This window comes from Trachinotus anak, unplaced genomic scaffold, assembly GCF_046630095.1.
Source record: "Trachinotus anak isolate AG129_WGS33_773 ecotype Australia unplaced genomic scaffold, CSIRO_AGI_Tana_v1 ptg000013l, whole genome shotgun sequence".
NCBI classification, from domain to species: domain Eukaryota; kingdom Metazoa; phylum Chordata; class Actinopteri; order Carangiformes; family Carangidae; genus Trachinotus; species Trachinotus anak.
Genome location: NW_027273864.1, coordinates 26,312,754 through 26,335,813, shown reverse-complemented (window position 1 = coordinate 26,335,813; position 23,060 = coordinate 26,312,754). Strand labels below are relative to the sequence as shown.

Here is a 23,060-nt window from a genome sequence, read left to right as displayed (position 1 = left end):
ACACACACACACGCACACACACACACACACACACACACACACACCATGGCATATAATCAATAGACTGTAGTTAGAGAAAGTCGGGGGATGATGTTGATGGGCTGCGTTTCACCGGATTACATGTGTTGGATAGCAGGTCGATAGCTTGTGTTGATTTGTGTGCTACAGCAGGAGGTCATCTGATGGGGGCTCAGGGGGCCGCCATCGCCTTTGTTATCTCGAAACATCTGATGCAACTCTCTTATATTTGTATTTGAAACATAATTGTTGTTATAATTATTATTGTAGCTTAAATTGTGGAATAAAGACCAATTCATGAAACTTCACTAATACCTGAGCTGATTTTTCCTCCATTTCACATCCATAACTACAGAGACTGCTCATGCACATCTGACATGTGTTGAATCTAACATAAGAAAAAAGAAAACGAGGCATTTCAGTTTCAGACGGTCGCCTGCAGCCCACAGGGATTTAGAGACTCCAGGGACCTCCCAGTGGCCAGTGGCCCTGTTTTTTTCCCATTAAAGTTGGACAAACAGCTGAAGACTCATCTCTCAGTTCGCTCACGAGGCTGACAGAGTTGTGTTCTCTGACCCGGGGTCATGCACACATCACTGAATCACAAACTCGTCACACAATCACATTTTGTAGAGAGGAAGGGGAAATAAAAACTCTCACTAACATACACGCAGCTGCTCTGTAATGATTCTGAACTAGGCTTCAGCACATTTCATGGGTTGCTTAACTTTTATAATTGAAAGTGAACAAATAAAAAGCTACTGCTACATAAATTATAGAAGACGGTGCAGACAGTTTACCCTCTGGATTTGGTGTCGGGGTAAACCAGACTGTTCTGGAGTCAGCGTCTCTCTGTGTGCACTGTGACTGACAGTGTTAGAAGTTGACTTTGGAACGACTGCAGCTGCAGCATACTGACACCTCAGAGCAAAAAAAGGCCATCACTCTGTCTCTTCAGTGTCTCCTCTGTCTGCTTTTCTTTCCATCCCCGACTTTCCTGAGACCTCACCAAGTCTCCATGTTATCATCTCTGTTACATCAGAAATAATCTCCGTCCCGTGTCGCCCCGAGAGCCACAATCACTGCATCTGCTCTCAAGGCACTTGGCCGACCACATCTTCCTCTTGTGATTTTATTTTAAATATCCCTCTTAAGCTAAAAAAATCTAATCTGCTCCTGTGCACAGCAGGGTGTCCAATATATTGTAAGAACTGGTCTATTTTTGTAAGCAAAATAGTCAGGTCACTTTTAGTTATATAAAGGGTATACAACCTGTATGAATATTAATATATGAATAGATCTTACAGAATGTATTGAAAACTAACAGTAAATTACAAATAAAAAAGAAAATACTAAATAGCACTTAGTCTCTTCCACAGTGTTGGGTGATCATCATCTGGAAGCTTCATTGTGCAGCTGGTGTTTCCTTTACTGTGATGTCTCCTCCCAGGAGTTTCACATAAACTAGTTCACTGAGCAACGTCACTGTTCACCACGTTCCTACGTTGTGTTCTCCCGCTCGTCTCCATCTCTGCTGTCTCTAAAACTGAGAAGCTGCTCGACACCCCCGACAACAGAGAAAACCCCGAGACACGACGGTCGAGCACATGCACGGCAGCGGACTCCTGACTGTGTCTTCAGAGATGAAGAACTGCTGCACAGCTGGGCCCTGACCAAGAGGTCATGTTCCTTACCTCTGCGATAATATTAAATACAACCTCAGACCACAGGCAGCAGCTGCACCCCTTACAGTGAGAGAGAGAGAGAGAGTGTGTGTGTGTGTGTGTGTGTGTCAGTGCTCTTCAGTACCCAGCGGTGGCCCCGAGAGCTCATCACACTGCAGCTTCAGAAAACAAACAAAATACACGACACAAAGAAAAACACAAATGTGTTCAGAGACAGTGAAAGTCTCTGGATCTCTGTGGTTCAGCTTCACTCCTGTTTCTGGACATATCAGCCTCATTTAGCTGTTTACTGCTCAGTTTCAGCTGCATCAGAGTTGTGTTCAGTAAATTTTCCCTGCTGCTCATGATCACATGAAGAACTTAGTCATAGGAAATGCACAGAGTCGGCGCAGCTTCATCAGGTCTAATCAACCAGATGTGGACAAATTCTGCTCTGTGGTTCAGTTTTAGTATCGTATCATCTGTTTGTACAGAAGTCTCCTTTCATGTGTGTACAGGAGGAGTTAGAGTTATATGTTTTATAGTGTTTTATAAACCATGTATTAAATATTCATACACTGATTATAATTGGTAACTATGGGGATTTTAAGTAAAGTGCTGCTGGTTGTTCCTCTACATGTTAAATTAATGCAAAGATAGAGCTGTACCAATAAACCAAAAACATTTGAAAATAAATAAAAATGTCCCTTTTGGATTAAATGTGATTTACACAGCAGATACATGTGCAGAAAAAACCAATTAAATTTTTGTTGCACTGTGGCCTTTGAAGCAAAGATGGAAATACAACATTATCTCATCATTTATTATAAAGTGTCAGGTGTCCACAAAGGAAACTAGTTATTCTAACATTATTAACAAAATCTCTAATCTAAGACAAAATCATGTCTTCATAACATGTTGCTGTGCTCAGTTGACAATGTATAATGTCAATGCCCCCCCCCCCCCCCCCCCAGCCACTTCAGAGCAACACAGCAGCACCCACCGGGGACTTTTCCTGACTGCACACTGTGGAAGACCAGTAGGAGTGGGAGGAGAAGGAGGGGAGGGAGGGGAGGGGTAAAAGGAGCCACCACACATGAGAGAGGTGAGGACCAAAAAAAATAAGAGGTGATGAAAAGTGAGGAAGGAGGAGGAGGAGGAGGAGGATGAGACAGGTGGAAAACACAAACATTACTGGATGACATAAAATGCATGCTGCATGAAGAAGTGATATTAGAATTGCAAATATCGCCCCCCCCCCCCTTCTTGTTCTCCACCCTGTACACTCACGTCTCTCTGCCCTCCGTCCTGTCTCCGTACACGAGTGGCTCTGCCTGGAAAACACACGGTTAAATCAAGGTGGACGGTGGCTGTTTAAGCCCTAATGACAAGAACAACTCTCTGCTGTTTGACCTTGGCATTTTGCATAAGGAGATGTATGACTCCCCTGGGAAAAGAGCTGTGCTGTGGGTTGAAGAAAACACTTTTCCTCGACTGATTTATTCATGAAGTGCTAACATGTCATGGTAGATTTAGTCCTTACATCTCTATGCATGAGACAAAAGCATGAGGCCGACACTGAAACGGCATTTAGGACATCGCGGTATACAAGAAGTCTCCATTAAAAGCCCACCCTAATGAAACTCTGACACTGCTGGCCAGATTCTTAAAGGGCAAACCCGTGATGATAAAACACTTCTCATTTCTGTTTTCATAAATGATGTGTGTAGATGGTATTTTCACAGCAGCTACGGCGGAGTTTGACAGCAGCCATTTTTCAGCTACCTAAAATATCAACAGGAAGCAGACAGACCGCTGTATCACAGGCCGTCTCAGTATTCACATAGTTCTTTATTTGTCTGCACTCACAATATGTTGAAATGTAGGAAAATAGTTACTTCAGCAGACAGGGCAGGTTCATGGAACATGGGAACCAATGGACAAAAGTATGTGGACACATGTGCGATTTAGACACTGTCCCTGAGAAAACAGCAGTGTTTTAGTGAAGACCCCCAGATGACATCAGTTTATGTTCAACCGGCAGTGCAGTCTAGTGTTTGTATGACTTATGACTCATGTTAGTCAAGGTCAATGGAGCACGACAGATGTGGTCACTACAGAGACGTAATGTCCACAGAGGGAGTGAGACAGGAGGGTGGGGGAGCCTGTTTACTCCCTGTTTCCATCCGACAGTCAATACTGATTTCTTTTAACCGTGACCAACATCATGCATGGCGTGCAGTAAAATTAAAAATACGGTTATTACTGTAACCATGACGATGAAGCTCACTTCACATTAGCCTTGTAGCCCACTTGTTTTAACCATCTTTGTCTGATCTTTCCCTGAACCTAACCAAGATGTTTGTGTGCCTAACCTCACCAAAGCTCACCACTAGGGCTGCACAATATATTGCTTCAGCATCTTCACTATGATGCAAGTAAGGAACGGCTGTCAGTGCTAACATGCTAGCATGTAGCAATGGCACAACTTACAAATAGCTCTTTTCATATTTCACCTTTACAGATGAGGACTTTCTTGTCATCGGGGAAATAATATGTCTGTAAACGTATCCAATAGGACTCATCTGAAAGTGCGCTGTATCTTTTTTTATATTTGGTCCAATTTGATATTTGTACAGAAAAGTTTTTTTTTCTGACCGCAGACAATGAAGACTAAACCAGGGTGATATTTTATCTCCACGATCCAAACATTAGTTTACCCTATTCTCAATCATAACAACTTATTTTGATGTACAAAATTATAGTTGTTTGTGCAACTCTGTATGAAAATTTTAATAAGATTCCGTCACTGCAGCTTTGTTGTTATTTGGTAAAAAATACCAACTCAAAGTAATGCTATGAAAAATGGGACTTTTTCTAGAATATGACCCCAAACTTACATGTATGAATCCAAATATGTATGAACTTTAAAATACTGAAAATATGTTGATCGGAGGACTGTGGAAGGTGGATTTTATCCTCACACTCAAACACTTCTCACCTATCCATTGTACATGCTCCCAAGTCACCTGGGGGCCCCGGACTTAAAGCTAATTCTCTCTGCACCAAATCCTGAATGGGTCTGCCATTGCATTCATATCAAAGAATACACACAATATACCTCTGTTACATTTAGATACTGCAAATCCTTTTGTCAGGATACAGCAAACAGCTTTTATCAATACGAGAATGGGATGCTGTTAAGCACACAGAGGCTAATCCCTCTGCATTATTTGATATTACAAAACCTGCTCTATTGCACACAGATGTGGTTATATACATGTGTCTGTGTGAGGGTGCAAACGTTTCTGTGTTTCCCACAGGGATAAACTTTTAAAGACTTTTAAAAAATAAGGTGCAAAAGTTTGTTTGAGGCTTAGGAAGCTAGTGACATAAAAAATGTATGAGCCACTTATCGAAGATGAAACAGTCGAATGTGGGCTCACAAGCTCTATATCTTTTGATTAAAATTTAACCATTACTGCCGCCTGTGTGTGTGATTCAAATATTCAATAACTCACCTCCTGTTACCATCACAGCCGGGGCACTTTACCCTTTCAGATCCTCTAACACAGGAGAGATACGTCAGATGTGTGTAGCGGTAAATAAAATGACACATCACCTCTAACCCACCTGAAAATAGACACCCAGGCTTAGAGGAAGAAACCAGTGACTCACAGTCTCCTCATGTTTGTGAGAGAAAAATATGGCAGCTACACTAACATTTGGCATTTTAGACATTTAACTAAAGCTCAGCATCTGACTGAGGAGAACAAGAATAAGTTCAGTATTCTGATTTCTCATTCAGTAAATAAATACTGTTTGTATATATTTTCTTGAAGGTGAAATGAAGCAAGCTGCAGATAAGAAGAAAAACTGGCTAATCACAGTAAAACGTCTGATAAGAAGCTGCATGATTACGACTTGGTGGACTGCTGTTGCCATGTTAGCTAAGTGGGACTGCATTGGTACACAGGAGACCGGTGTTCGATTCCCATGTCAAAGTGGCAGTTTACGTTGCTTCTTTAACCTGTGACGATGATGAATCTATAGACAAAGTTAGCCACCTTCTTATAGAATTAATTGTAACCATGACAACAAAGAATGCATGTTGTTAAGTAAATACTTAACCCAAATTAATCTTTTCCTAAGCTTAACCAAGCCTCGACTGTTTATCATTGGAACCGTGGTGATGAAGGTCTGGTACGCTGCTGTTCGTACAGTCTACATGTTTATTAACGTAACCATGACAACCAAGGTCCGGTACGCTTGCCACCGTATGGGACACTATTTCAGGAGACACTCCTATGGGTGTTGTTCAGTTGTTCAGGTTGAAGGACTTGTTGGCCAATCATCTCCGTCGGTGCGAGTCATGTGTTGTGAGATGTGTAACGCCTCGTGGAAAACGAGAAAAGACATTGCATACCCAATTTGTTTTAGCAGCCTAGTGAGCTGGCAGTCTGTAGCGGATGAAATAAATAATATAAACTTCATAAACTTCGTTCAAACGTTATGAGCTAGTTCTGAAAAAAGAACCTCAACGATGATGAACAGGGTAGAGACTACAATGATGCACAGTCTCTCTGTGCAGACACACTGAATGTGGATGAGCAAGTGAGAGAAGGTGGGGATGAAGTTCAGCTGTATGTTACTACAAATCTGGCCGAGACTTACTGGATGGGTGGAGGAGCCACAGGATAACCGGTACATTCGTCTCATGTAATAGATCAGCCCAAGGTCAACCCAGACAGAGGTCTAATCAGAATGAATGAAAACATGTGTTTGGGTTTTGAAGGACCATTCTAGGTCTTCTAACATTATACATGATATAAAATGTCAACAACTGTAGCGGTGAAAGTGGAAGTTAAAAAAAACCAAACAGTTAGTTTGTTCTGATTGATACAAAGATTCACACACAGACAAAAAAGAGAGGCTTTTCTCTTGACAGGCGTAGAACTTGCACATTTCATCCCGAAATAATCCACGTACTTTTAACAGCTCTTACGACTTCGACCGCTGCCATCAGGATCGGTTACACTGTGATGCTCTGCGATCAATAGACCTGCGGTGTGTCACTATCTCTGCAGTCTCACCACCAATCATGTAAATCTAATTAGAGTTTATCTCATATTTTTATGCTTTGTTTCAGCTCTGCTGTTCTGATATTAAAGAAAAATCACAGCAGCAGGTTTCAGCAGATAGACAATAACTACACCCTGTTGTTGATCTTTTTGTCTCCAAAAAGCTGCTGTTGCTGCTGTGTTCACTGTATTGCTCACCCTGAGCCCGCTCCTTAAATCACCTTTATTATGACTCATGGCTGTTTTTTACATCTTCAAGCTATTCTTCCCCTTTTTATGTATGAATGTGCATGCTTTTGTGTGTGTGTGTGTGTGTGTGTACATGGGTGGAGGTTCCTGTGTATGAATATATGTTTTGTGTGAGCTCTCCCTCCATGTGCTCATTCATTAGTGTCAGTCACTTCTAAGTGTTGGCCTTGTGTTGCGTGGGAGGATTTTTGTGCCTCTCTTTCCTTCCCCCTGTTTATATTTGTGTTTTGTTCGTCATGTCCTTCAAACTGGCCTCTTGAACATAGCAACAGCCTCCTTCACATCCTCCTCTCGTCTCCTCTCCTCTCGTCTCCTCACCCTCCCTCCCTCCGTCCCCTGTTCCTTCATTGCATCACTCCACCTCTTCCTTCCATGTTGTCTGGCTCGCTCTTGCTCTTCTTCCCATCCTCTGGGCCTGCGCTGCTCCCTGCCTCGCCGCCTGCCAGTGTTCATGTTTGCATGTGTAACTTATGTGCTTCACTGTGTCTATGCATGTATGTGTGTGTGTGTGTGTGTGTGTGTGTGTGTGTACACACGCACAGGCAGAGCAGCTTCTTCCTCTTTCCCGATTTGGTCAGGTAGGTAATCACAAGCAGCAAAGGCCAGGAAGTCACTGCTCCACTCTGCTGCTGGCTGACTGCTGACGTCAACACACACACACACACACACACACACACTACAACCCACATGTCCTCTGCAGACCCACACACCGATGCATGAGTCTTTGGTGTCGTTGGTCAGTGTGTCCTCACAGTGTCAGTGTGACAGAGATACACTAAGAACCATGTTGGTGAACATCAGCAAAGTCAAAATTGCTTTGTAATATTGTGCAACACAGACAAAAAAAGGGTGAAACTGATGGATTGTGTAGCTGCGATTTCTTTGTCTTACTTCTGTTCCGCAGATAATCATCTGATGATGATCTAAACAGGAAGCCTCTCATTTCTGTGATGTCTGAGTGAATTTATGGATGTTTATTAACGATATCCTGAAGATGTAAAAATACGTGTGTCTGACTGTGAGAAGAAGAAGTGCAATTTTAGACACAAACTGCAGCTATCAAATTGAATGGACTCCACTTACACACTAGTCTTTTCTAGTTTTAACCACCACTCAAAGAGCTTTATACTACAAGTCACATTCTCCCCCCCCCCCCCCCCAAGAGAGCCGCCTCACAGATTGAAAATCTCTGTTATGTGCCTGTTGTGTTGTTCATATGAACATGTAAACAGGTTTTTTTCTCCTTGCTCTTCAGACTGTTCAGCTACATATCCGAGTCATTTTTTTAACAAGAAATCCCCTTTTTGTGTTTTCCTGCTGAGCCGACGGTGACACAGGGAACTCTGGTCCGTCTGAACTGAGACTGAGAAAAACAACACCACCAGCAAATATGTTGAAGACACAGCGCCCTCCAGCAGCCGCAGTCCGTCCTCTTTTATACGGAGGAGGGGGAGGGAGGAGGTCAGGGTGGTTTTTGTTTTTGTCGGCTGCTGATGTAATAAAAGCAAATAAAGAATGTTTGAAACATCCCAACCCCGTCCCCCTCTCTTTCTGTTCTCATCTCTCTCTCTTCAGATCAGACCTCCTTAACGATGCAGCCTCCCTGCCTCCACCTTGAATTCGACATCACTCTCAGCCTGCAGCTCCGCGGGGCTGAGGGGAAAAAAGCCTCGGGGCCATCTGAACGCCTTTCTGACATTTCCACATATATCTCTCCTCTTTCAATCTCTGTCTCTCCTGTGTTGTCTTCTCTGCTTCTCTTCGTTTCCCTGTCATCCTCTTCTTCTCCACCCCCACTCCCCCCTTCTCTTTTTTCCCCCCCGACCACAGCTCACACTGTGCTTTGCTGCTTTGCCTTCTTTTTCTCCCCAGTCTCCCAATTTGCTCGGCTGCAGATCACTCTGTGCTTTCCTGCTTTCTCTCTCACTTCCCCACAGATCTCTCATCTCCCTCTTGTTGAACTACTGTAAAGTCTTTTATGATCCCTCTCCATTTCCGATCCAACTCCTCCTTAACATAAAGTAAATCTTATTTTTGAAAAAACCCAGACACCTGAAGCAGAATATCATCACTAATGCTGAGTGTTTATTCTCCTCCTTGATGCAGCTGCAGTTTAGTGAGGATTTTGGTTAATTATGTAATTGTTACATGATTATTTCTTTTTTAAAATGTTATTGTATCATTGCTTTGAAGGATGCTAGAAGGGACTCAGCGTTAATGTAATCTTCCATGTATGAAACTGAACTGTGTGTTGTCATTTAAAACTTTTTTCTGCATCTGCCTCAATATCCTCCTTCTTTTTGTTCCTCACGATTCTAATTATATTTTATCACCTGTTTGTTTTCAGCTAAGTGATTTGAGTAGATTCAATGATTTGTTTTTTATTTTGGGGGGTGTCCGTGCTCCATCTGGCCCAGAGCGTGCGCTTGTAATAATCTGAGATGAGCTAACCAGGTAATTTTTGTGCCTAAACCTAATCAAGCCATGACCATTATTATAGTAACCGTGGCGATGGAGGTAGGTATGGCACACACAGTACAGTTTGCATGTTTACTATTGTAACGATGACAACCAAGGCCTGCCCAGTCCAGTAGGGGCACTATTTGAGGAGACACAGGTTGTATGAGAGGGTAGTTGAGGTTGTTCACATTCACGATAGTTTCTTACTTTTCCTCTCTCTTCTCTTCACTCTCACTTTTTATTGAGGAACCACTAAGGAGCCCAAACACAACTTCTTTTCACTTTCTGATTGATAAGAAAAAATCCTGCACTCTCGCCGTGATGCACCTACAGGTTGCCATGGTTACAGAAATGATCTTGTATACATATGAGACTCTACATCTCTGAAACAGATCAGTAGATTAAATTCTGAACAGCTCACAGTTAGCTGCTGGGTTTAATAGTACTTTAGATTAAAACAGCGCTGTGGTCGGTCTGGCTTGTTTTCATACTGCAAACACAGTGCAACAGAGTCCACTCAGACGAAGCCCGAGGCCATTTTCAAAGCCACATTGTTTAATAAATTTTGATTCTCCTGATTTTTTTCGGTGACATTGAACCAAACCAAAGGAAACTCACCCACTGATTCAGAGCAGAGCAAACAGACTGCAGCTTTGTAAACACCCTCAGAGCACCACATTTGAAAGGCTGCCATGAACACCTTCGTATCGAGGAAAACCTGGTGATCTTAGCACTTACATCATACAAAAGTTAGTAATAGATGTTAAAGTCTTTCTTGATTAACTGCGTGGTGTTGTTTTGCCACAGGCGACAGGATTCCCCTCACTGTGCCTGACACCGTTAAGCAGCTCAGGGTGCAGGAGCTTATCAGCTGCCTCTGTGGCCTGAAGCATTTTCACTGGACAAGTGTATCCCTGTGCACAGGACACAAGTCCATCACAGGGGTTTACCCCAGTCCATCTCTTTAATGCCGAGTGCCGAGCAGAGAGGCTTAGTCTTTCCAATGACTCTGCCAAAGATCAAACCCCAGGGACCACAGTGTCAGGCCGGACTCTCACCTAGGCTGCTGATAACACACACATATCCTCCTCCTCCTCTGGGATGTAGGGAACAGCAGAACCCTCTTAATCTCTGCCTCTTGCCCGGTTTAGAGCTCTATACCAAAACTGCAATCACTGGCAACTTGGGTATTAGAAGGATATTTGTACTTAATCAAAATGCAATTTAAATGCACTCTGCTGGTAACGCGGAAGAAGTCCATCACATCAAGAAAAGCTGCAAGTCCGCCTTGATAGAGTTACTTTTTTTTCTAACAGATGTTTACAGTTTGTCACACACATTTCTCTACGCTGAGTTTACTTTTTCAAAACTCTCCACAAAGTCAAATAGTCAGAATAACAACATCTGTCAACTTTCCTGAATGGTTCTAAGTCCTCACCAAACATCTGTGCATTCACTCTCCATTTTACACATTTACATGCAATCACTGAGTATCACTGCAACTGAGGCTGCAGTTTCCACACTCTGCTACGGTTACATCTAAAAAATAAGAATAACAAAGATATATCAACTGCCAGCTACAGCTGCTCATTTCAATCCTGCATGAGTTTCTATGAAAGATGTGTCAGATGAGGAAAGGAGGCAAGGAAGGGCAGAAGGACATGAGGGGGACTAGTGAAGCCTCATTTCTGTAACATAATGAAGCTAAGCGAGGTTCAGTCAGGAATACTATCATTATGCCTTTTTCATTCACAATTCTCTCTCCCTCCATTTCTTGAGAACAGCTGACTTCAGGTTGTTACTGAAAAAACAGTGAGATTTCGCCATGATCTCAACCAGCCAATCATGTTGTCGCTGCCAAACTTTAAAACCTGTTCTCCCCTCTTCTGCTGTCTGCTGTCATTAACGTGCGTACTGCTGCGACCCTCCTCCACACCATCCACCCCCAGTCTCCATATCCAGGGCCAGGTTGAGCTCATCAGTGTCCACTCCTCATCACATCCACCTCTTCACCACCCCTATCACCAGTGTCTAGACCAGGGGTCGGCAACCCGCGGCTCCGGAGCCGCATGTGGCTCTTTCATCCCTCTGCTGTGGCTCCCTGTGGCTTTGGAAAATAAATAATGAGTATTTAATTAAAATTTATTTTATTTTAGTTCATTAGTATTTTAAATGTTATTCTAAATTTGAAGATTATGGTGATCTTGTAACATTAAAATAAAACATGTTTAATTTTGTCGCTCAAAATATGCGTCACAACCGTCGATGTGTGATACCTGCCGGCACGCGATTTATTGAGCTTTTCGACGCCCGGTAGGCCGACCATGGATAAATCAGCATTAAACAGAATGTTTAATGCTAGTGGGCTGATTCATTTGCTTTCACTGCTGACGAGACGAACTCAAATAAACACTGAGTATTTTATTTGAAAGGAACCTTCAACCAAGCGTCTTGGTTGAAGGGGGGGGGGGGGGGGGGGGGGGGGGTTATGCACAACCTCACCCTTTTTTAATGCTGCTGGTTTTTAGTGTCTTGTTGTTGTATTCAAGATATTCAGGGAACTTTATTGTCATTCTGTACAAGTACATGGTACACAAGAGGAACGCAAATAGTTTCTCAGGTCCCAGTAATAAGGCAGTACCAATGATGAAAAACTATAAAACTCTATAAAAAAAAAACTATAAAACTCTACAATTAATAATTTAATTTAAATGAATAAATATAAGTGAAGTGCAAGACAAGTGATTGCACATACCGCTAGCAGCATGCCAACAGATAAAAGACATAAAAGACATACTAGATGGCAGCAAATATACTGGAGTTCATTTAGGTAAACAGTTCAAGAGTCTCACAGCCCCAGGAAAGATGTGAGCATATTACTGGGTTTTGGATGTGAAACTGATGTTGTTGCTGAGCTGCATGTTGGTAAAAAGAACTGTATGAAGAGAAATGTGTCTAATAAACAAAATACAAAAACCAAAACAAAAAAAGGAAAAAGAAAATCACATTCATTTTCAAGAGGTATATTACTATTGAAAAGAGCACCTCCATATTTCCAGTGATCACTGATATTTAAAAAGTAAGGTCTCATTGTTTCTGAAATTAAAGCCCAGAACAAATAAATAAATAATATTACAAAATGGTTGGATTAAATCTAATCTAAGTTCTTGACTCATCCAGCCGCCAAACACACTCGTGACGTTCTTTCTCCAATGGAAATAAACTATATTTTTGAGAGAGTATTTGTGGTTTCCTTCTAGTAAATAATGAACTGAGTAGTATCATGACAGCTCATAAGTGTCCGAACATAACAAGCAGAAGCTGAATACATCCGTGGGGACACACACCAGTTGTAACAGAGCTCCCTTAATAATCATTTATTCCTGCATGGATTCGTGTATGGATGGAGTTTGACCAAAGCTTATTAACACCACTCAGCAGACTGCTTGCCACATTTCACTGAGGCCTGAATGTAGAGACTCATTTTGTTTCACACTAGTTTTCATAAAGTTGTGATAGGATGTAAAGGTCAACCAATTATTGTAAGAACCTTTTCTAAGTTTCCTATAACACACACACAAAAAAAAAAACAGTTTCAGCTTGAGGTCTTTCATGAAAATGAGCTTTTAAAACCTGTTGAGACCCAAAAACAACAGCTGTAACACTGAGTTTCTGAGGAGCATAACCACCTTTTCAAACACAACTTAACACCTGGGGAATGCATCTGTTGACCTCTACTACAGGTCCTGGTGTTTTATTTGGAGTGCTGATATCCATAAGAAAATATATTTGTGGTTTTAAGAGCAAAGAACCATCTTCTGATTGTTGACTGTAGTCAGAGTGACTGAATAAAAATACAGCAGATTTTCAGGTAAACACTCAGAGAAACAAAATTCTGCAAGTTTGGATGGTGGGTCCAGGTGGGCTGGGCTGGGCTTGGGGCATGGCTGAGAGTGGTGACATCACAATGTCACGAAAGTCCTGACGGCTCGTTTTGTGTATTTCGTATGTATTCCTCTGTGGACTCAGCACTTTGATACTTCCACAGTATTAATATAGAACCTAGATCTTTATAATCAAAATAGAAATAGGAAATCTCAATTTATACACTATAGGACCTTTAAATTTCCACAGTGTAACTGCTTCATCAGGAGGGAAGGGGCTGAAGAGAACAAACAACACCTGAGGTCGTCACAAACCGATAACAAAAAATATGTCACTCTCTTAATACAATATTTTACCAGCAAAATTACTGTGTAAAATTTCATCTGGATTCCTGCACTAGTAAAATAAAACAAGAACATCTTAACTGTCTGATTTATATCTGTGTTATCGTCCTATCTTTTTTTTTTTTTTCATTTCATTGCAAAATATGGTTCATTGAGTTTCATATGAAAGCCTCTTCATGTCTCTGCACGAATGGGACTGAGATTATTTTCCAGTTTCAGATCAGGCTCGTCTGGAAGCCTTTAGGCTGATAAAGCGGGACACAACAGTGATAGTCACCCATTATGAATGGTGCAGTAATGCTCTGCTTACATGGATTTTTGCTATATAGTGATTTGTTGGCGATTTGTAATTGCAGTGTAACAGAAAGTGTGCTTTTTTTTAAAAACTTGTCTTTGAACTTTTTTTTCTGCTTATAAATTCTGTGGAAATAGCTGTGCAACAAGATATAGTGGATGAAGCGCCATAAATGTGACTAACAGTTTTCAGGGCTGGATGTAGCCTGTGGGTCCACTTAAAATGTCAGGGTTCAATCTTACACTCAAATTGCGCTCTTAGGTGCACTCAAAGTAGTTGTTTTTCAGCCCTTCTCCTAACTTCGCGTGCCCAGCCTATATGAAAAACGTGTATATTTCAGCTGATACTCTATATGTTATCTAAATACAGCGGAAATGAACCTCAGAGTATTTGCACAAAATATGAGCCTGCATATGTTTGAATTAAATGTGAGTTCATTTTATCTTGTCATTGCCATTGTATGTTTACTCGAAACTGACCGAGAGCTCAACTGAACTGAGAAATGAAGAGATCGTTTCAGGAAGTGATTCAGCTCAGTTCATTCACCTCATGTTATGGTTCAGTCCACTGAACCATAACATGAGGTTATACCACTGAGGTGCGAGCTGGCCGGACCCTCGGAAAGAAAAATTGTGAGAGTAATGTTCATTCCACTGTCTGACATTTCCTCAGTTCTGTCTTTTTCTTTTCTGTTTTCTTTCAGAAAAACAGATGTAGCTATAATTTAGTTGTAGGTTATTTCCTTAGAATAAAGTAACACCTTCTGGAGCATAAATTTGCTGTTTTGCAAATTAAAAAACAGGTCTGGTTTTTGTGTCACCTGTTCTCAAAACTGCACTTTGTTTCTAATAATATTTCAAAATAAAAAGTAAAAAAAATAACAACTGTATTGTGGGTAATTAAGTAACTATACTATTTTTATGCAAGCACACAGTTTAATCCTTCCTCCGAACATTCATCATTCCTGCAATTAACCCACTCAATATCGTTTATCCCTTCATCTCTGCCTAAAGTTTATCCACCATTTCATCCATTGCTTCTTACCTTCTCTGCAGACTGGGCGGTGCCAAAAAAGATGGGTATAAACGCCAGCCAAACGATGCAGGTGGTGTACATGGTGAACCCGATGGGCTTGGCCTCGTTAAAATTCTCCGGGACCCCGCGGGTCTTAATGGCGTAAACAGTACACGTTACCATCAGTAAGATACTGTAACCCAACGAGCAGATAATCTGAAGATCTGTGATGTCACACTTCAACACCCCTCGTGCCAGATCTGGGTTGATGGTCTTCTGCTCATCATAGTCTATGATGGTGTTGGGTGGATCCACCCCGAACCAGATTAACACCCCCAGCAGCTGGATTGAGATGAGGCTGGAGGTGATTGCTAGCTGTGAGGTGGGGCTGATCAGCCTCGGCGCCGTAACTGACTTCTTCCCCTGTTCGAAGATTCGGTAGATGCGGTTGGTTTTGGTGAGGAGGGCGGCGTAGCTGATGCACATCCCAAGACCCAGGAAAATCCTTCTGAAGGAGCAAACACCAACATCTGGCTTGGCGATCATGAGGAATGTGATGATATAACACAGAAATATCCCAGTCAAGAGAACATAACTCAGCTCCCTGCCCGATGCTCGGACAATTGGCGTGTCGTTGTACCGTATGAACGTAGCCATAACGAATATTGTAGCGATGATGCCGAGCATTGCCAGGAAAACCGGAATCACAGCCCAGGGTGAGTGCCATTCCAGTTTTATGATGGGTATAGGCTGGCAGGATGTGCGGTTGGCATTGGGCCTCATGTTGTAGAAGCAGAGTTTGCAGGTGAACTCGTTGTACTGGTACTGGTAGCCGTCGCAGGGCTCACAGTGCCAGCAGCACGGCATGCCTTTGACCACCTTCTTCCTCTCGCCGGTTTTACAGGGAAGGCTGCAGACAGAGCTGGGAATCTCCTGCTCCCCCCGAGGCCACTGCATGTCCTCGATCTGGAGAGAGAACAAAGGAGACAACAAGATTCAATGGCTTAACAGGTAATATAAAGGTTGGCAAACTATTGACTCTAGTCAGTGATTAACAAAAGACAAACTGCCCCGTATATAACCATTAATCAAAAAGTCATTGGAATCTGACATTTCTGGCTTTGGACTGCACCCAAGGTTTTTGACTTCAAAACTATAACCCATCATCAGAGACTCCCGACTTCTTCTTTTATGTTACTTTGGATTATTAATCATCATTTTCGTTATGTTTAACCCTAAATGAAGGGGAATCTTTTCTCTGTGCGTGAGTGTGTCCCAGACACTGTGGAACTTCCAACTTTACCATGCAGTGAAATCCATTTTAATGGAGGTCACGGCGGCTCGGTCTCAGATTCATAGCCACGATTTGATCTTCTAGTTTGTATTGCTGATGCTAAATAAGGGGTTTGCTTTGGCTCTGGCTTGTTACTAAAGCAAAGGTCTCATTGATTTGACAGCTTGACTGCTGCTAATGAGTAATGAATACTCTATTAGTGGAACATCAATATGGATGAATTCCACCTGGATCATAGCTCTGCTCTGAACGGACATCTTAGTTATCTGCAATATATATGTATATATAGTATAATGAGCAGGAGAAGTACTCTGCAGGGGTGGGTTTTTAACCCCCTCCCAGTTGAACTATAACTGGGTTTAGGGGTTCCTGCGTGTAGCCAATCTAACTTTAATGAGGAAGCAGACAGTGGTGTCTTGGTAGGTGGGTATACTGTAGATGCAAGTACTGTATGTAAATACAAATTTGAGGTACTTGTAATTAGTTTACTCAAGATACTATTTAAATAACCCATATCAGTGATGTACTTTATAATAATGGAACCATTTTTCTGAACAAATCACCTCTGATACATTTTCAATGCAGTTTTACATGTAAGTGAGCATGGAGCGTTGCAGTATGGCTGCTGTCACTGATCAACACACACCCCTGCTGTGCCTCTCAGCTGACAGTGTAACTTCATATCTGACATTATGTCATCTCATTGTCTCCCTCTGGAGATGCGTCTACCTCCCTGTCATTGTTGTCAGACTGTTTTTTTTCCCCTGTTGACACAGTCTTAAACATGAAGCCTTGGTGCGTTGGCTTCATGTTTGTAGTTTTATGTGCTCAATTAGCTTTGAAGCCAGCAGGAAAAGGAACTTTTCTGTGCTAGTCTGGCAGTGCAAGCTCCTCTCCTGGCTTAGTGCCATTTTATCAGGTATCTCATGAATGTATTAAAAGGACTGATACAGTGCTGCCACTGTTATTCCTGATGCTGAAAAAAAAAGAATCCCCTGCAACACAGAAATCATTTTCCCTGTAGACCAGTAAAACTGTTGACGAGACACCGCAAACTGCAAACAAGGTTGATTACTCCTTGAATTTTACTAAATGAAGGTTTTATATTTGCTTTGTTTTGGTTGTGCAGTTGGTGCCATCTTTAAGTCCAGTTATGTTGCCTGGGAGAAGGTGCTGCCTCAAAGGCTAAATTCAAGGAACAAAACTCTCTAGCTACACAGTTACCACCACAGATGACATGACAGACTGCAACATGATGGCCTGTGGTGCAACATGCACATTGATACATATGTGTGGATATTTGTAGGTAGGTTGTTCTCCTGCTGAGTGTGTACCCGTGTATACACACCACTACATCTCTAGAAGCAGAATAAAAAAAAAAAGTATTTACAGAAATTACTACATTATTTTAATATTCCATTTTGAAGGGGAACAGATTGGATTAGTCAAGTAGTAGTAAGTATCCTGAATATTTAATTTTCATTATGCTATTATATGAATTTGGGCATGAGCTAAACTGTGAAAAGGCCCGTCGTGAAACTCCACCTGGACCCTGGACTTCTGGAGACTGACGGAGGCCAAGAACCCTGTTATTATGTATTGATGTTGACTTTTTTGGCAGATAGCTGGTTTGTGTTTAAAGGATTTGAAAGGACCTGGAGGCATTTCAATTGCTACTGTGACCCAAGGCAGATCAATTACACAGTGCTAAAGACAACCTAAAACACATTATCTGCAAAGACCAATCTTAATCTGTCTTTGGTTCCAGATGCCAGAGGATACGCTTGAGAAAAAAGTAAAAAAAGTAAAAAAAAAAAAAAAAAAAAAAAAAAAAAGATACTGGATGTTATCACCACCCACCATCAACCAGACTCTCCCCGGGTTCCCTGCATGCTACCAAAAAGCCAAGTTGTTAACCTGGGATAGCTGGGGATAAAAGACTGCATCAAGCTAACAGCCTGAGTCAGCCGAAGGCTTGTATTTGGCCACGGTGAGAATTCAGAACCACAACAAAAAGCCAAACTCCAAACAGCCCTCTAATCTTCCTCCCTCCCAAAGGCAGCAGGCCAATTCTGAGGAAAGGGAAAAGAAAAGCGTTTCTTCCCTCCCACAGATCTCCTGCATATGTCACACTCTTTCTCGTACTTCATTTCTTTGCTATAATGGTTTTCTGATCATATTCATCAGCCTCTGCTTACACACATCAATCCATCACTCCCACATTTTTATCCACTTCACATGAGGGTTTTTATTGCATGCTGAGCACAACAAAGTGACACATGGACCATCAAATTTACATGACCGGCTGACACAAATCCCTGCTGCTCCTCCTCAGTAATAGCTCATAGGCAGGTGAATATGTTCCCCCATTCAGCATGTGAAATGTATTAAAATCTGACTTGTAATGTAAGAAACAAGCTTTTCTATACAGAATTGAGTGGCAGAGTAGCGCCTGGTTGTAGAATGACTCATGGCTTCACAAATCCAAAAGGATTTCAGACTGGAGATTCAAATGGGATTCAAAATGCCGGGAGCAACGTCGGGTCAATCGTTTAATAAAAAACGCCATCTGTCTTCTTGCCTCCGCACTGGTCAGGAGGGCTGCCAGCCACCGCGGCGTGTTCAATAATTCAGTCAGGGCTTTGAAGAGGTGTCACAGCTGGTAGAGAGATCTGCACAAGAGGTCTTCCCGGTCTTAAATCTCTGACTATGTGCCCCTACACAAGTCCACATGTTCCTCCTTCCATCCACCTGAGGATCAGCCGTTGCAAGTGATTAACTCCCGGGGTCCTGAACTCAGCCTACACTCTAACAGTTAATGTCAAAAGATGAAATAAAATGAGGAGAACTGTCTTTAGCAGCACAGACTTCGTGGAAAAGGTTACAGGAGGAACGTACAAGGAGCACAAAAGCTGCTTTGTTTGGTTCGAATGCTGTATCAGAGGTCGTAATGACTCCTTTCCATTCCAGTAACCGAGAGCTGGTTCAGGCAAAGTCAGCTCCTTTGCAACAGGAAATGTGATGACACCTAGATTATGTTTTCTATCAACATATTCAGGAAAGGTTATGATCAAGGGTCCAAGTTGCAGAAAGTGAAGCAATACCCTGGGGCCCCGGACCCACACAAAGCTCCAGGTTCACTGCATGTTCACTGCTTTGTGGTCATTTGATTGGCTGCAAATTTCCTTCCTCAGTCTGACAGTTGTGCATATCACTGTTGGACAATACATCTGTTTTTTGATGTTGGTTAGGTTTAGGCACAAAAATACTTTAGTTAGGTTCAGAGAAAGATCACAGTTTGGTTTCAAATGACTTTCGTCACCTTGGTTACAAAAATAATAACCAGGAGGTTGAGGTAAGTGATTCATGGTGGTCATGGTTTACAAAAAAGCCAAATGAAGCCAAATGACCAGCCAAATCTTCCTCAGGAGGGCAGCCTCCTGATTATTGTTGGGTGGTTGACGCCATTTCACTTCAGATATGAAAACAAAAGGGATTGGAAAGGGGAGAGTGCAGGGGAGTAACTGATTAGGAAATCAAGACGGTACAAACCAGAACTCAAAAAAAAAAAAAAAACAAGAAACAGCAAGACAACAGGAGCAGATTATTTATTTCTTTCAGCTGCATTCTGCAGAGGATGAGGAGAAAGAAAGAAGAGGGGGCGAGATTTCTCTATGTACACAACCGCCTCCTCATCTCTCTCACTGTCTTTGTCTATTTCTGTCTGCCTCTCTCTACCTCCGTTCCTGTGGTTTTCTTATCAGTCCCAGGCAGACCTTTGCTCCTCTGCCTCCCTCTGCTCTGCTGTCAGACTCCTCTGTCGATAAACCGTCTGCCCACTTTGATGTCATTGTAAGCTGCGGGTCAGGTGAGCACTTTAAATGGCCTGACATTAGCTGCGGTCTGCATAAATACCCTGTAAACCGTCCAAAACAAACACACCACCTGCGAGGAAACAGAAAGGGAAATCAGTGCTGCCTCTGCAGATACAGGAGGAGGTCCGGCTCCTCTTGCAGCAGCTCTTTCAATGCATTTGTGTGACGTTCAACAATGTCATGTCACACATTTTCCTGCCTGTGTCTTCTCTTTTCATGTGCTCACGCTCCCCTTTTTTTGAAAGCATTATCCAGGGATCCCACATTTGTTTGCCTATAAAATTCAATAATTAGCCAACAATAACAGAAATCTACCCATAAGGGTCCCTGGGATTAAATTTAATCAAACAGGGGTTATGTTTGGTGCATGTGGGCGGGTGCTTTCCATCCACTGACTGTTAGCTGGGAGCAGTTAATCCATGCGCTCATTAGCTCCCCCCTCCTCCTCCGTCCTTCCCACAGCAGTTTAATTGCGGCCGCCCGATGCTTATTCCAGCCTTTAGGGGGCCCCGGTCCCCTAAAGGCAGGAAATTATGGGATCTCTGTGCTGTTGCCATGGTTATAATGCAGGATCCATCTCAGTTTTTTTTTTTTTTTGGCCTTGAGTCTTCACTACCCCACACCTCTCCCTCTGCCTTCTTCCTCTCTGTTTCAATCCTGATGCTGTCCGTTCATTATGTTGCAACTGCAGCAAACTGCTTTTAAAAATGTCGCCTCTGCCCGCTCTGACTCTTCGGTTTCTTTTTTTCCTGCCTTTCTAGCCTTCCTTTGTCCGCACATGCTGTAGTGCCATTTCTTCTCTTTTTTTGATCATAGATATTTATTTCTCCCTCTGCTCTCTTTTCACCTGCATTCATTGGTACCATTCTTCATTTTCACCCAGACGTAACAGAAATCCATGGGCCCAACAACAGATGACAAAAGGCCTTTCCACTCTCCAAAACTTCAACGATCAATCTAGGGCTGCAACTACCAATCATTCTCATTATTGATTAATAAGTTGATTATTTTCTTAATCAATCAATTAGTGCCTTGGTTTACAGAATGAGTGAAAAATGCCCATCACAATCTGCCAAAAGTCAAGGAAGTGACTTCAGATGTCTTGTTTTGTTTGCAAGGAGACAAAACCCAAAGATTTAGGTTTCAGTTTCTTGACGATCAAAATAGTTGCCAATTTACTTTCAGTTTTTTCAGAAATCAGATAAATGATTAATTGACCAGTTATTGCAGCTGTAGTACAAGTTTCCCTGCAGCACTGAAGCTGTTTTTCTATGGTTACAGTTTTTTCTAGCTCATGAACTTGCATGAGGAAGCACGTGCGTGGGTGACATGCTATTTCACTGACCTATAGGTGGCAGTAACACACCACGACATGCTGCAATGCGCCAAGAAAAGGAGCGAAGAGGAAGACTGCAAACTAGTAAATCTGGATGTAAACACAATGTCATGAAGAATATAGACACTGTTGAGAAACACTGGATGTAAACAGAAGTTTTGTTTGTTTAGAAGAAAACACCACAGGGCCCCTTTAAGTCCATCAGTAAACTCCAAAACTTAACAAACATCCACAAAAAAGCTCAATTTCCAAATGTTCCCCAAATAGCTGAAAAATCTGCAACTGTGAAAAATGTCTAAGTATTGAAAAAAAAAAGAATCCAAAACAAAACCACGTCCTGCTGGTGTCTCTGCACAGGTGCAGGAGTGTTGGGCGGTGGGGGCACACTCACACCTTCATGTTCAGTGTAGCAGTCATCCACTGTGCCGAATAGCTCCCATCACTTGTGACTAACTATCTCTGTTAATTAAAAGCCTTCAAAACTCAAGCATCTCTCAGCTGAGTCAACTGAGTTCTCACCACACAGACCCCCCCCCCCCCCCCCCCCACACACACACACACACACACACACACACACAGAGTCTGGTCTCCTTCACATTAACGTGTGCCACAGTCATTAACTGATGATTAAATTGATTAATTGAATGGAAAAGGAAAAAAGTCCTCTGGATTCCTGGAAGGCCGCGTGCAGCTGAATGTACACAGTGAGCAGATTAGCAGATGGACAACAGGCCTGAGCGTCAGGAGCAAATTGAGAAACAGAAGCAAAATCCAACTAATCAGGCCACTGTCGTCAGCATGACAGTGGAGACTGCATCGTCAGTGACTCCAGCAATACGTTTTAATACAGTGCGACTGCATTCATGTGACAAACACACGGTGCAAAACCAGCTTTCATCCAAGCAGACGCCACATTTTGATGAACTGTGAAAGCATTCAGTAAGATCATTAAAGAGTGTGAGACTGTTGGATGACCAGGAAGACATTCTGCCTGGCTGAATTTATGATGGAAGAAAACAAGACAGGAGCAGTACCAGACTAAAATCATTAAAAATCATCCAAGTACATTGATTATGACTCACTGTAATTTTTAAAAGGCATTTCCACTCTCATCAAATTTGTAATGTTCAGCGATTCTAGAGGATTTTATTTTATTAATCTTGGTTTGTGTGTGTGTGTGCCTGTGTGTGTGTGTGTGTTCTGTCAATTTCCTCTGGCTGTTCCTTTCACTTCAACTTCTACTTACTGTTTGTTGTTCATAGGTATAGTAGAGAATCAGCCCTGACAGTCATAGTGAGAGTGACAGTATACAAGAAGCTGGAGAACATTTTTTTTCCCACAGGAGAAAAAGTCAAGATTGTTTCTGAGAATCCAATATTTACGGGCTGTCACTGTATGATGTAGCAGCCATTGGTGGGGGAATTGTGGTGTTTTGTTTTTGAAATTTGACCTTTCATTCGAACACGGGAAGAAATGAGGCCATAAATTTGAACTTTAATGTCTTAGTCAAAATTTTCAGTCCATAAGCTCAGCAGACGTTTGAAG

General features: G+C 42.2%; 1 protein-coding gene across 6 annotated transcripts in view; it reads right to left on the bottom strand.

Moving 5' to 3' along the window:
* grm7 (glutamate metabotropic receptor 7) overlaps positions 1 to 23,060 on the bottom strand; it is a 272,650-nt gene that overhangs the window by 23,870 nt on the left and 225,720 nt on the right. For 3 of the 6 annotated variants that reach the window (XM_071493703.1, XM_071493700.1, XM_071493699.1), the window contains exon 8: positions 15,041 to 15,976. In XM_071493703.1, the coding sequence (XP_071349804.1) occupies positions 15,041 to 15,976 (936 nt within the window). Of the gene's footprint in view, positions 1 to 2,701; positions 3,017 to 9,404; positions 11,580 to 15,040; positions 15,977 to 20,088; positions 20,250 to 23,060 lie in introns of those variants that run through there. The other 3 variants (XM_071493701.1, XM_071493702.1, XM_071493705.1) reach the window with 3 other exon arrangements.